The sequence below is a fragment of the Bombyx mandarina genome, chromosome 15 (assembly GCF_030267445.1).
Source record: "Bombyx mandarina strain Sakado chromosome 15, ASM3026744v2".
NCBI lineage: Eukaryota > Metazoa > Arthropoda > Insecta > Lepidoptera > Bombycidae > Bombyx > Bombyx mandarina.
Genome location: NC_143221.1, coordinates 13,872,242 through 13,887,639, shown reverse-complemented (window position 1 = coordinate 13,887,639; position 15,398 = coordinate 13,872,242). Strand labels below are relative to the sequence as shown.

The window sequence follows — 15,398 nt, the reverse complement described above, 5'->3', positions numbered from 1 at the left end:
CATGGACTTCAGCAATGCCAGGGGCAGAGCCAAGCCGCTGCCTACTGGTAGCAACTAAGGTACCACCATTCCTTCTATTCAAAGTTTAAAGAGCGTAACAGAAATCTAGATTTTGTTAATCACATTGCACCAGATCGGCCTTGAACATTTTGGCAATTTGCCAGTTTAATACCTCCAATAGTTGAATAGATAAATTTTACAGCAAGCTCTTAATGAACACGTCGACTTCGGTGTGACTTGAAATGCACGACAAACGCTCGCGGAATACCACCGGCTTAATTAGACAAAGGTGTGGGTAATCCTTTAACACTAGGGTTACCATGACGGGCTTTGATCTGTTTTGAGATTTCAAGTTGAAACTCAATGTGGTTAAATTGTAAGTTTATTTAAATATTTATTTAAATATTTTGAGCTGTTCTAATAGTCTTTTGTCGGTAAATAAAATTGGAGATAATTGTAATTACTTGTAAATGAAACCGAAAAGTCCTTAAGGCACATTGCAATGCATTCACTATGCAGCATAACAAAAGGACATGGTTTGCCGACCACACATAATGCGGGTTAAGGACAAGATTGTTGTACTGAGCTAAGTAAGACCTTAGAACGCATGTCTCAAGGTGGATGACGGCATTTACGTTGGAGATGTCTATGGGTTCCGGTAACCACTTAACACCAGGTAAACCGTGAGATCGTCCACCCATCTAAGTAAAAAAAGAACATTATTATAATACTTGTACACCTTGTTCTAATCGACTTATATCGTCGTCATTGTCAGTCAAGTTTTAGCAGTAATGCGTTTCGTTTTGAAGGATGGGGCAGCCAACTAGTGTTAGGAGGTCTTATGAGTCGGCACGGGTAGGCAGTACGAGTATCACTCTGCTTTTTTCTGCCGTGAAGCAGTTAATGGGTTCGGATTCCGCACGAATTTCGGAATTCGGATTTCGAATTTCAGTTCGGATTTCAAACCCTTCCGTTTTGGTTACTATTTACAAATTTCAAACTACCATCATGCTTTCTTAATACAGTGTTATAAATTCCAGAGTTTTTTATATATTAATATACATAGTTATATAATATATAATTTCACACACTTAAAAAACTTTAAATTCAAGTAAATTTACTAGGTCCGTTTTATTCGAGCTTTCGCCTATTTTCCTTCCTTCAGTACGAAGAATAGATTGCCAACGTCAAATTAAAAATTTAACAAAACATAAATTTTAATGGGGGAATATTTTATAGGTTATGCATATCACGAAAACGAATTTTCTTCAGAATAAAAAATCGAAAATGAGAAAACAAAGTTGGGTATATACCAAACTTAATTTTAGTGAAGTATTTGTACGTACATTTTATATAACGTGAATGTAAATTAGGAATAAAATAAAATAAAAATGTCAGTTTGACAGGGTTCTTTAAAAAAATAGACGTTTTGTGCATATTTATTTTATTTTTATTTACATATTTACATTTAGTCATTTTCGTTCACAACCCTACAAGTTTTAAGATGCACGACGCGCAGACTCACTAATTTATCGGAAACAGCAATGGATTGAAGCATGTCATGTACTTTTCCTTATCTATGTCATTCGGTTTATGCTTAGTAATAGGTTTACATTATTTTTAGAGAAACTCAGTTAAAAGTTCAATTAACACAAAATGGAGTGCAAATATACCTTGTATTGTTTTCAATACAACTAAATGAAAAAATGGTGCACGTGCAACTGAGTCCACATAAAAGAAGTCAAACTTCTTTGGCAGTGTGTAGTATTGTGGTTTTCTTCATTTTTCATCCTTAAATCAAATTTCTCTTGTAACAGGGGATACTGTGTATAAGAGAAACGACCTCTTCAACATTTATGTATATTTTAAATCATTTAAAGAAAAATAGATAGGTATTATTTTAATCTTAATGTGTTATGTGTTTAATCTTAATCTTAATGTTTACTTTTAATGAATAAAAGTAAAATATAAGATAGTTTATATGTTGCTGCCATCTACAGGAGCAATGAGAAACTAATAACAAGCTATCTAGTGGCCGACGCCCGTAAACAGAATGTGTATAAGAGAAACGACTTAACTCGCATTGTCCTCTCCCTTTCTCCACGGTCGAGTGGTTTGCGAGACGCTCTCTGTATTTTCTCACTCTCACTCTACCTAAATTGGATCTTTTCTCTCTAGCCGTAATTAATCTGTTCCGAGTTAAATTTTACTCTCAACGCGCCGAAAAAGTTACAAAAAGTCAAATATGTTTGCGTGTCTATGGTCAGACACTAAACCGTCAATAGAAGTGTCAATTAAAATTTCAACTACCCTCTTCGCGCCGTTTTGTGACAAGAATTCATTAAAACGTTTGTGTAAAGTATGCAGCTACTAAATAAATCGTCGCCATCCACCCCAATTACTAATTGTCTCCACCATAGAGCCCGTATATCTAATTACCGGTATAATTGTGTCGCAGGCAGGTGTAGATAACGTTGGTACTAGTGATTATTAGATTTGTAATTAAGACGGATTGCTTTCATTAAATCCTATATAAATAGAACTGAAATACGTTCCAGGAAGAAATTGGGATGTCGAATGCTTAAGGCGTGGAATTTTACGTTGAAGCTATTAGGTGGCTTCTGGTAACAGATGACTCTTTTATTGCTTTAGTAGGGTAGACGAACTAACCGCCTACCTGGTTTTAAGTAACCGGATGTCTTAAAATTCCGACCACTATATAAGTTAATGCGGATTAATGCGGAAGTCGCAACAGTATAATAAAGGTTATTTCCTTCATGTCGTAACCGGACACTTCGCGGCATTAATAGGCAACTTATCCGGTTTTATAGCACATCCTTTTTTCGGGCGCCAGGGGCCAATCCCTCTTTCGGTACTGCGCCAAGGGAGCGCACAAGATATGTGGGACTAAACGGCTCTTGGTCTCACGGTCTATGGGCTTCAGTAACCACTTAACACCAGGTGGGCTGTGAGCTCGTCCACCCATCTAAGCAATAAAAAAAAATGCGGTTACTAAATCTAGAAAAGTCGTCGTGGCCTAAAGGATAAGACGTCCGGTGCATTCGTATGTAGCGATGCAACGGTGTTCGAATTCCGCAGGCGGGTACCAATTTTTCTAGTGAAATACGTACTCAACAAATGTTCACGATTGACTTCCACGGTGAAGGAATAACATCGTGTAATAAAAACCAAACCCGCAAAATTGTAATTTGCGTAATCACTGGTGGTAGGACCTCTTGTGAGTCCGCACGGGTAGGTACCACCACCCCGCCTATTTCCGCCGTGAAGCAGTAATGCGTTTCGGTTCGAAGGGTGGGGTAGCCGTTGTAACTTTACTGAGACCTTAGAACTTATATCTCGAGATGGGTAGCGCATTTACGTTGTAGATGTCTATGGGCTCCAGTAACCACTTAACACCAGGTGGGCTGTGAGCTCGTCCACCCATCTAAGCAATAAAAAAAAAAAAAACGCCTCTGCTCATCTTGATATAATAATATACCGACTTACTACACATGTCACGTGTGTTCAAGGTAGGAGAATTGGATTGCAAAAAAAAAAAGATGGCGTGGTTAAAAACTAGTGAGTAGATAGAATTAGTATTGCTCATTCAGACGTCTATTTTAAGTGAGATTTTTTATTATTATTAATTATCAAATGAAACAACAAAGGAGCATCAGAATCATTGTAATTCTCCACAATTACTTATGACAACTTTCGCTGAAACCGTTCCACTCTTACTGCCGTACCTCTCCATCTTCTTCATCACGTCCAAGCCAGAGATCACGTGACCGAACACCACGTGCTTACCGTCCAACCATTCTGTTCTAGAAAATGTGAAATCATTAATAAGACTCTGCAAACGCTGTGAGATATTTTTGATGAGAAACATAATTATTATTACACTAGCGGCCCGCTCCGGCTCCGCTCGGGTCTTTAACAAAAAATTCAACGATATTTGAGGTTGTTTTATTTTTTAAATAACACTTATTGCGGCATAACTACAATAGCTAGACATTTGTAATTAATAATGTGTTCTACAAAGTCGTAGTGCATTATTTTATTCTGTCATCAATAGTTTTCGCAGGGCACGCGATGTAAAGAATTTTTTAGGTAATTTTTTTACACCTTGGGTTAGATTATTGGAGTTTTAGTAAATATCCCTAATTATTTTTCAAAACATATTATGGCCTATGTCACTCGGGAATAGTGTAGCTTTCAAACAGTGAAAGAATTTTTCAAATCGGTTCAGTAGTTTCGGAGCCTATTCAATACAAACAAACAAATCTTTCCTCTTTATAATATTAGTATAGACAAAAATCGAAACTGACAAGGGCAATAAGAAAGAAAAACTAATAATGTTACTTACTTTGCTGTACAAAGAAAGAATTGTGATCCATTCGAGTTGGGTCCGGAATTAGCCATACTTAGAACCCCGGGGCCGGTGTGTTTTAATGTGAAGTTTTCATCTTCAAATTTTCTGCCGTATATAGACTTTCCCCCAGTTCCGTTGTGATTCGTGAAGTCTCCTCCTTGACACATCTAGGCTTTTAATTCAGGAAATCACTTTTTTTTTTTTAAATGAAAACTTTTTTAGCATCGTTGTGATTCGAAAGTTGATGAAACGAAAAAGCGACAGTAAAAAGAGACAGACAAATAAATTCATAAGATTTAACGTTGGAGAAAATGAGATAGACGCATTATACAGTATTTCTTATATTAGTGGTTCTCTTTGTGCTCTGCTTCGTACATAATATTGGTACTTAATACATTCTGAATAAATATATGTAATATATACGAATAAAATGTAAAATAATTATCAAGCTTTGTATCACTTGTAGCCTACAATTTATCCTCTTCCCGAAATTCTACATTCGTCTCATTATCTCGAAACCAAAATTATTGAAAGGTTCAATTCTACCACGTGTGGATTGCACACATGTTTTTTTTACTATATATTATGAGTCAGTAAGAGAATTTTAAATGTCTGAAAGGCGCAGTAATCAAATCTAAATTCTAACGTGGAATTTAATAGGTTGGGGAAAAGTTTCTTCGCATTTTTTAAGAAAATTCACAACATTTTTTAATATATTTTATTTACATTTAATTAAAGTATGTAGGTAACATTTTGTTCTATAACTTTTAATGATACTAAAACCAGCCAGATACAAATAGTATAGCCAAAGAGAATTTAGTACAAGTTCATTTTATTTATATACATATAAATAAAATTGTTTATATACATATAAATAAAATTGGAGTGTCTGTTTGTAATATTCAAATAACCGCTTTTTACTACATGCATATTTGCATATTAATATATATACGGTACATACACCAAAATAACATTTTTAACAATTTTTGTCTGTCTGTCTGTCTGTCTGTCTGTTTGTTCCTGCTAATCTCTGGAACGGCTGGACCGATTTTGACGGGACTTTCACTGATAGGTACCTCGCTGATGCTATAAGGAGTAACTTAGGCTAATTTTTTTAGACTAGCTTCACCTCGCGGCTTCACTCGCGGTACGACAATAACCGCGGTTAACATCGCGGGATTCAGCTATCAATAGTAAAATTTAATGTTTCCGAAGCGAAGCGAGGGCGGGTCGCTAGTACACACTATAATGCGAAAAGACTTTTGCCCTACCTATTATTACACATCTATGCATATTTTAGAAAATGACTAGACCAATGTTTATATGTTTGAAAAGGATACAAATTCTGGAATGATTCGATGAAAACTACTGCCCTGGTAACCGAAACCTTTCTCGTGTGTACATAAAGATCGAAAATTCTCCGCTGTTTTTGGAACGATGTCGGCTCGAAGCATCATAATTATACGGCCTATCTCTTGTTTGTTCACACTTATGTCGAAATACACTTGGGGATTGCGTTTCTCTATAGGTTTCGATGGTGTGACCTGAAAAAGTTTAATTCTAATTATAATTTCAATATTGGTTGGATCTGAATGTTGGGCGACGAAAGTAAAGCATGAAAGAGGAGCGCACGCGGCAGAGATGCGAATGCTGAGATGGATGTGTGGAGTGACAAGAATGGACAAGATAAAGAATGAGTATATCAGAGGAAGTGTGAAAGTAGCCCCGGTTATCAACAAGCGGACGATTAGCGCGGTATGGACATGTGATGCGTAAGGGTAGAGGTATGTGACTAGGAGATCTATGGAAATGGTATGGAAAAGGTAGAGGACGAAGAGGTCGACCGAAGTAGACATGGTTAGAGTGTGTGAACGACGATATGATATGAGAGAGAGGAATCAGTGTTGAGATGACGGCTGATAGAAGAAAATGGAAGAGAAAAATTTGCTGTGCCGACCCCACCTAGTTGGATAAGGTGGAGACAAAGACGAAGAAGAGAAGAATTTCAATGTAAATTTAGACACTTTGTTTTAGTATATTCATAACATCACTTGAAAACAATTTAATGTATGTGCTAACTCAATAAGCTCTTGACTGGAAAACTGGAGACAATACGAAGACATGGAGTGTATTATAGAACAAAAATTTATCATCATAATTTCACTTCCTGTGAGGTGAAGTTAAGATAATAGATATTTTAAAAATCAGACTTGTAATTAACTGACATAATACCAAATTACAAGCCAAACGTTTGACAGAGTTTATGTTATCTCAAGAATAGCAGTAGCTTTAACAGTACGGTAGCTTTAATGGTAGTCAGCAGCTTGGCTCTGTCCCTGGCATTGCTGAAGTCCATGGGCGACGGTAACCACTCAACATCGGGTGGGCCGTATTCTCGTATGACTACAAAGGCAAAAAAAAAACTATTACTAATGCTAGTGACAAAGTTATCACACCCCTTACCCAGAGTCTTTATACATTTGCTTTAAACGCTTTAGGCCTTATATTATGCATCCTTAAATTCAATCATCTCTATCAATGTTTCAGATAATATTTATTATCCTTTCACATGTTATGTCCAAATCATAACCATCTTACTTCTTAGTTAAAGATACGTTAGATTTCTTACACTGGCAGTTTCCGTTTTGTCTTTAGTTTCAGTTTCTTCACCGTCTTTGCTTAGTTGAAGAGTTTCCCCAGCATGTTTCTGCAGCCATGAGTCATCCGACCAGACAGGTCGTGTGGAGCCTTCTTTAATGCGTTGCGGAGCTGCTATGTTCACTCGTATTGTTCTACCAAATAGTTCTGAATCATTCTAGAAATAGATAGTTAGATTACAATTTAATATGAGAAAATATTACTAAACATGCTTAAAATTGGATTGCATTATTTTTTAATTATGCATTCCATAATATGTCTATATTTTTAGTGTCATCTATATCTCTATGGATGTCATTCTCTAGTAGATCAAATCTATTTTATAAAAGCTTATTTACTGTGTATATAATTTTTTTCTATTACAATATTTTACACTTTAGTTATGAATGGCAGTTTGTTAATGTATTAAGCTAATATTATTATATTAAACATTTTAGTGTTAGTTTAATTAAATAAATTATTTAAATAATCAAAATCTCCAATGGAATTAAAAAAAAACCTTTTACAACAATATATTATTTACTATAATAATATGTATTACAAATATAATTATAATATCAGTAAAAAGTATTTGCCAATGATGAGGTTTAAATTACACACAAATAATTTTAATTCTCCCTTCAATACTTTTATATTCAGGGGTGAAAGGCTATTTGCTTTAAGTGGCTTTTTTTTATTGCCGTATAGGCAGACGAGCATGCAGCCCTCTTGATGGTGAGTGGTTACCGTCGCTCATGGACGTCAGCAATGCCAGGGGCAGAGCCAAGCCGCTGCCTACAAACATTAGGGACATATTGACATTTTTGGAACTTAAAGGAATGCCATTTAAAGTTTAAAATTTGGAAAAAATACCATAAGAAATAAACTTCTTCAGCTTTTTTAATGGAATAAACTCAATTGAAGAGCAATTAAAAACATCGAACTGTTGTTGCTAATACCAAATAAAACACACCTTTAATTATGAAGATGAAGTTGTGTATTAAGCAAAATGTTGCTTATACCAAATAGCATTTCACTCTTCAATATAGATTTCTTTAGCTATGGTAGGTTTTGCCTGTGATAATTATGTACAAACACATGGCACCAGGTTTATGTAATTACAAGACAACAGCCATCAGAATGTGAATGAGACAAAAAACCCACCTTGAGACATAAGGTTGTAGTTTCAATTGTGGTTATTCCACTGGTGATGGCTACTGTGCCAATCAGAAATCATAAATAAACATGTTGGTGGTACCTACCCCTTGGGCTTACAATATACCCTACCATCTGTAATGAAAACTCTGGGACTTCCGAGTTATAACAACAATAATAACACTTCTTCACCTCTTACTATATTCGCTATGGACATTTAAGACCGAAAAAATGTAAGAATACAAAATGTCATATTGTAAAAGTAATAAATATAGACTTATATTTTTTTTGTCCAAAAAATAATTCCTGAATGTAATTTCACATTCTTTAACGATAAACAAAGATGTGTACCCTTCGTTTGTACCAAAATTAGCATTTTGCATCATGCCTACGGGCTAGAACTGAAAGAACCCATGTCCAGCATCTGCCGTGTATTTAGTTCACTGTAAAAGTACTGACCATGTTATCAATCGCTGCGGCAGCATCCTCAGCGTTTTCGAACTCTATGAAAGCGAAGCCCCGATGCTTCTCAGTCTCATAATCTAAAGGTATTTGAACATCAACCAAATCCCCGAAAGGAATGAAAGCAGCGTTTAAAACTTTCTCGTCGACCTCCTCAGCTAGTCCTCCAACATATATTGTCCGCTTAGAATTAGGCTTACTCGACATTTTCACGCGTGCTTATATGTTAATATATTAATTTATTCGAAATTTAAATGAAATTTAAGTAAAATAAGTATGTAACTATTTGTTTAAAAGCGGTTTGTTTATATCAAACACAACCTCAAAGAGAATGACAATGACAATTCAAAAAGTCAAATGTCATTTTGTCAAAGGAATTAAAATAAACAGCATAATCACTTAATATCTTTGGATTCAATGATTTTCAAATAAACAGTTGATTTTTACGTAATTTAAGGTAAGCTCAGAGTAGCAAATTACACAACAGATAAATATCTCATTCTCAGTTTCAAGTACGATACAATATTTTCCTATTCAATAGTGAGATATGTAACAAAATAGTTTTCTAGTTGTTTTTTGATTTAAGCTAACAAGTCACGAATTCATTTATTGGGAATATCGGCATTTCTCCTTTTTAAATAGGAATTTAAGATTGCTCTACAGCAAAAACAGATATAAGAGTTCGCCATTGGCGCCGTCTTGCAATCTTTGTATTTGCCACCAGTATATATCAAACAAAAGCAGTGATAAGAAATTAAACGTGAGGTAAAAACAAAATCCGTTCGTAAAGACGGATGGACATTATAGAAGTAAAATGCAAGGGAGCTGAAGGGGGCTGGTATACTTTTTTTTTTTTTTTTTTCTTACCACAGGAGAAAATCGCCGGATCCCCACCCGCACGGCAGGTGGGGTATGTGGGAGTCGAACCTCACTAAAAACTCCTGCCGCTCACAGCCGGCGCCCTACCCCGGACCGGGCGGAAACCCAGTCGGAGCTATTGAGACGGCGGGACAGGGTTTACGCAGAGCACATTACATCCATCCCGCCGTCCCCCAGACGCCGGACCGGCGGCCGCAGCAACATGACCGCCGGTTCCCTCGGTCGACGGGCCAAGAGCCCGATTGATAGTGCCGCGCTACACCTTCCCCCGGAGCGGTCGGGGGAACGCGACCTACCACGCCGCCCCACGCCTAGGTTCCTCCCCGCACAAAGCGGGTGGAGCCCGAAGCTCTTAGGGGGCCGGGTTACGGACGGGACCACGGTCCCGACCCCCTGCTCGGCGGCGGCGAGTTTCTGCATAGTGAGGAGAGCTTTGCCTCACTCGCCCCGCCGCCTCCTTCTGCGAGTGCACCATCTCGTGCATACTTACTGGTTAATATAATTTCAACTAGGTATACAGTTTAATTACAACTAAATAATCATTACATTACCTTACCAAAAGCCCTGTAATATTTTATAGCAAAAAGGAAAGGCAGTGAAAACCGTTAAGGTTATCATTAGGAAAGAGTTATACTGTGCGATTCTGACCTACTCAAACTCAAAATTAAATATCTCTTCGGCAGCTCGTTTCTTTTTTAAATACTGTGTTGGATAACAAAGGAACCAAACACCGGAGTGTAATGAAAAAAAATATATTTTGTATTAGTAATACATGTGAATGAAATTGAACGAAATATAATGAAACAATAAGATGGACCGCAAAGTTTTTCAAAAAACTGTCAAATCTGACGGTTTTGACAGATATAGTCTAGTCCTTTATGGTACTCAAAATAATCCACAGTTAATAAGTATTACACTTCTTATGAAAACAATCTACGAAGGTAATGAACGAATTCTTAAATGCCTCTAGAATTTCCATCTCTTCTTCAAACCTTATCCACCTAATGCTGAGTATAGGTCTCTTCAAATGCACTCCATTATTCTAGGTCTCTTGCCTATCGCATCCAGTCCAGACCAATAATAATCCAGAATGTCCATCAAGAACGACCAACTATTGAAGGGATGGCCCGCGGAATATGACGCCCGGTGCATTCGGATCGAGCGCTGCGTCCATGCCAGTAAAACTGTAAGATCTTATAATAAAAATCAAACCCGCGAAAATTATATAATGCGCAATTACTAATGGTAGGGTGACTTATACGGCCACAAGAGTAGGTAGCACCGCTCTGCTTTTTACTGCCGTGAAGCAGTAATGCGTTGGTTTGAAGGAACAGCCGTTGTACTGTAAAAATTTAGACCTAGAACTTATGTCTCATAGTGGATGGCGGCTTTTACGTTGTTGTTGTCTATGGGCTCCGGTAACACATAACGACAATTGGGCCGTGAGCTCGTCCATCCATCTTCAGGCTGCCTGAAGTTCAGTTCAGTTTAGTTTAGATATGGCACGACTGCCATTCTCGAGTCGTGCCATAAGAGCAAGTAAAGTAAAGCCTTCAGAGGCATCAAAAACGATTTACTGTAAGTCATTTTACTTAAATAAACCTCAACTCTTCAATATAACATCAATTAAGTGAAAGACAAGCGGAAAGCAACTAACATTAATGCGTACGGATGTTGACAGGCTATTCTGTATCTATTAACCGTTGGATACGGCTTTTTATCTTTTCTAAGTACATACGTACAGTCAAACACAAAATGACATTTAGTGAACATTGTAAGCGATGGCGATTAATCTCAATCCCAAATGTATCATGTATGTCGGCGCAACGTCATTAGGGATTTGGTTACCCAAGATTAATTAAATTTAACTGTATCCTTAATTTTACGCATGTAAACATCTTTTTAAGACAGTATTCAAGAGAATTCACGACTAAGTTACTCCTACTACTGTACTGTATTTATAATACGAGTGACTATTGTCGCACAAAACACACTTCGATAAAGCGGCACGACATGAGAATCCTCTCATCGTGGCCGCCGGAAACTACATAGCCGATTCTGCGGACCAAATGGTAAACAGTCGACGTCGCCCAAAACACGTCATTTCGGATCCTCCCGATCCACTAACGGTGCTTTTAGGTACCACAAGCACCGATCATCGCTCTCGTCGAACCCGTTGCTTACGACGAAGAGCTCGGCGAATAAATTAGCCCACAGACACAGCCCACTGAGTTTCTCGCCGGATCTTCTCAGTGAGTTGCATTTCCGATCCGATGGTAGATTTTGCGAAGCATGTCTCTTTCTAGGGTTCGTGTTAGCAACGGCAACGTCGTCAGGTTTGAGCCCCGTGAGCTCACCTACTAGTTAAGGTTTTGCTGATATGGTCTCTCTAGACTCTAGATCAGCTTAGATAGGAAAAAAAAAGTACGAAACATTCCGACTCAAGCAGCCCACTGAGGCCAAGCTCTCTGTTATTGTCGCTGTACGCTTAAGGAATGCAATAAATGGAATTCATTGGAAAAGTGAGTCTTAATTACCGTCACTATGGAAGGCAATGGAGATGATGAAGAGAATGGGGTCACCGACGCCATCGTCATAATTCTAAAAACCCCATGGAACCAGTTTAATCAGTCATATATTTGGAACATAATTAACCTAAAACTATTAGATAGGTAGTATTTGAGTTAGTAATACCTATCTAGTATAGTTCAAATACTCTGCTATTTCCAAGTACTCAGGCACATAGCACGGCTTTAAGAATGACTTTTCCCTTCCATTCTTCATCGCCAAGATAAAGTGTGATTTTAAGGTAATTGTTTGTAGCGTGACATATTGTGAGCTGATACGGATCACACAAGCGCCCCGTGTTTTTCTTATTTCTAACGAAAAGCTTTACGACGAGTCTCTATTTCAATCGAAATTAGACTTAATATTTTTAATTTAGGATTTATATCTAATTACAAGCTCTCGGAATTACAAGCCTTCGCTTCGGAAACATTACATTTTATTATCGACGCTGTTACTCGCGGTTATTGTCGTACCGCGGGTGACGCCGCGGGGCGAAAGTAGTCTAAAAAAAGTAAAAAATGTTATTTTGGTGTGTGTACCGTATATATATTCATATGCATGTCCTAAAAAGAGGCTATTTCAATATTACAAACAGACACTCCAATTTTATTTATATATAGATTGCCAGAAATCAGCAGATCGTGTTAGCACTTAAAAGTTCACAAGAAGGCGTGCACGTAATTGAAAAAAAAAATCCATTCAATTTTTGCTCCGACAGTACTACTCGAGAACACAGTGTTGGTTTCCGGTTATTTTAACGGTCCAAGCTCGATTATAAAGTAAACTTTGGTGTGTATCAATACGAATGCTGATGTACCGGGTAATTGAAATGTAATCTTGACTTTACGCGGTGAGACTACCGTAGCCTGACTGTGAGGTACAATCACCGCTGAACAAAGCTGAATTTGTTCTACGTTGTGCTTAAAAAGAGAATGAAAAAAAATATATTACGTATAGGTAAGAAGTTGCAATAGAATATTTTTGGGTTGTACTGCTTTTATCGCGTTTTGATACAATTGAGACTAGAGAAGTCAAGTAAGTAAGAATCTTAGCGATCCACGGATTCTTCTTGCGAATACCGGGTCCATCGTATTGCTGAGAGAGGAATATGGAGAATGCCAGTGGACTGGTGACTCTGGTGTAAGTTTAAGTGGCCCCTGTCAATGCGCATTAATCTCACCCTCATTCCTCGCATTCCATGCCTGGCCAAATTTGATATGAACTCACTAGTGCCCCTTTAGATGTTTCTTCAAGTATATAATTTACTAAAGTTCTTGACAAGCCAAGGTCTTTAAGTAGATTATAGAGAGACTTCGCTAATGTACCGATTATACTTCAACTCCATAAAAACTAACCAATATCGATTTTTAGTTAACTCATTCGTGAAATTATAGTATTTGTTTCAGCTTTCGTAACTATATTTGTTTTCCATGGTACAGTAAGCTGTACTATTTTTTTTTTTTTTTATTTTGCATCAGTATAGTATCAGTATAGTGACAACGGCTGCTCCACCATTCAACTTAGGAGGTAGGCAGCGGCTTAGCTGGTAGGCAGTGGCTTGGCTGGTAGGCAGCGGCTTGGCTGGTAGGCAGCGGCTTGGCTTTGCCCCTGGCATTGCTGAAGTCCATGGGCGACGGTAACCACTTACCGTCTGCCTACAAGAGCAATAAAAAAAGGACTCACATTCACTAAATTCAATGTACCGACACACTTTTAATTCTTAATCTGAATTCATTACGGTGATTTTATCAACTACCTACTCTAGTCGTGAGATACAAGAGGTAATCATATATTGTGCCACTATAATATCATCAAATAACCAGTGCTACCATGTTATGGACATACATATAGACCTAAGAGACTGTGCATTGTTTACCGACTACATCAAGAACAGGATTGGAGAGAAAGTATGCTGTCATCTAGATATAAATTATACTCTAAAGCAGCGAGATTCCACAAAATAGAATATTAAGTGTATATTATCTATCATAGGAGTTCTTGTTGCAGTCGCAGCATAGATTATACACATAATATATTTAGTCGCAGCCTAAGGTAATGAAATTATGCACAGCTGTCACGAAGCTGTCATTATACGTTTGACACTAAGTCTAGATGATTGACATATGCAGTAGTTTGACAGCTCTCTGAACGTAGGTAAAACACGTGAACTATAATAAAATAAATATAAAATAATGTTATTAAGCTCTTCGAAACGGGAAGGAGGTAATTTACTAGAACGCGAATAAATCTAAGATAGCGATTTCTTGGGACGTGGCATTTTTTTTTCTATTTCATAGCGTGAGAACGGATTTGTCGTATTTCTGTTTTTATTAAATGATTTGTAAAGCTATTTTATGGTTGTAGATTTCTGCCAATGAGCTCATAGGCCACTTATTAGTGGTTTGTACCAGAGTTCTCATGGTACCTTAAATGTTATTATTATGAGCGGTCAATCATAAAAATAAGATATGGCAGTGACAAACTCAAAGGACCACCTACCACTGAGCACACTGTATGACATTCGATTGAAGTTCATATTATTATTATTTTTAAACTTTTTTTTTTGCTTAAAAGGTTGGACGAACTCACAGCCCACCTGGTGTTAAGTGGTTACTGGAGCTTATAGACATCTACAACGTAAATACGCCACCCACCTTTGAGATATCATTTCTAAGGTCTCAGTATAGTTACAACGGCTGCCCCACCCTTCAAACCGAAACGCATTACTGCTTCACGGTAGAAATAGGCAGGGTGATGGTACCCACCCGCGCGGACTCACAAGAGGTCCTACCACCAGTAATTACGCAAATTATAATTTTGCGGGTTTCATTTTTATTACACGATGCTATTCCTTCACCGTGGAAATCAATCGTGAACATTTGTTCAGTACGTATTTCATTAGAAAAATTGGTACCCGCCTGAGATTCGAACACCGGTGCATCGCTCAACACGAATGCATCGGACGTATCATCGCTTAGGCTACGATAGCGATAGGCCACCTTCACGTCAAGGAGAACTTGAAATAGCCTCTCAAAGCTATCAGCATAGGTAGGAAAAAAAACGTATTCTCCCCCTCACAACTTAACGCTCCATTCCACAATATTTTCGTACGTACCGTTCTTACCAATCCTACATACGTGAGACATTCCTAAAATCTACACAGACACTGGAGTTTTTGTTGTAAACTAATATATTACATTGTACAGACGAACGCACAATTCCAGCGCTGTGAAGTTGCGCTGTCATTAACGCCATTGTTAATTACAAACGGGCGTTTCTTATTTGTATGTGAGAGCGTTTAAAGTCGCTCCATTAAATATAAATA

The 15,398-nt window shown here is 37.6% G+C and overlaps 1 protein-coding gene across 1 annotated transcript; it reads right to left on the bottom strand.

Moving 5' to 3' along the window:
- Positions 1–3,668: 3,668 nt before the first annotated feature.
- cyp33 (peptidylprolyl isomerase cyclophilin-33) lies at positions 3,669–8,969 on the bottom strand. The gene is made up of 5 exons (XM_028181853.2): positions 8,624–8,969; positions 7,002–7,187; positions 5,713–5,916; positions 4,367–4,539; positions 3,669–3,824 (listed from the first exon to the last, which is right to left on the bottom strand). The coding sequence occupies exons 1-5, from the start codon at positions 8,831–8,833 to the stop codon at positions 3,680–3,682; spliced, it is 918 nt and encodes a 305-aa protein (XP_028037654.2). The 5' UTR covers positions 8,834–8,969; the 3' UTR covers positions 3,669–3,679.
- Positions 8,970–15,398: the final 6,429 nt, after the last annotated feature.

Bases quoted from the DNA above. Each gene is read 5' to 3' on its own strand.
- cyp33 (XM_028181853.2), bottom strand. From the start codon at position 8,833: ATGTCGAGTAAGCCTAATTCTAAGCGGACAATATATGTTGGAGGACTA. The intron at 7,188-8,623 runs GTCAGTACTTTT...ATCTATTTCTAG, and splicing joins CCGCAGCGATTGATAACATG to AATGATTCAGAACTATTTGG. The intron at 5,917-7,001 runs GTAAGAAATCTA...AAACTTTTTCAG, and splicing joins ACAAAACGGAAACTGCCAGT to GTCACACCATCGAAACCTAT.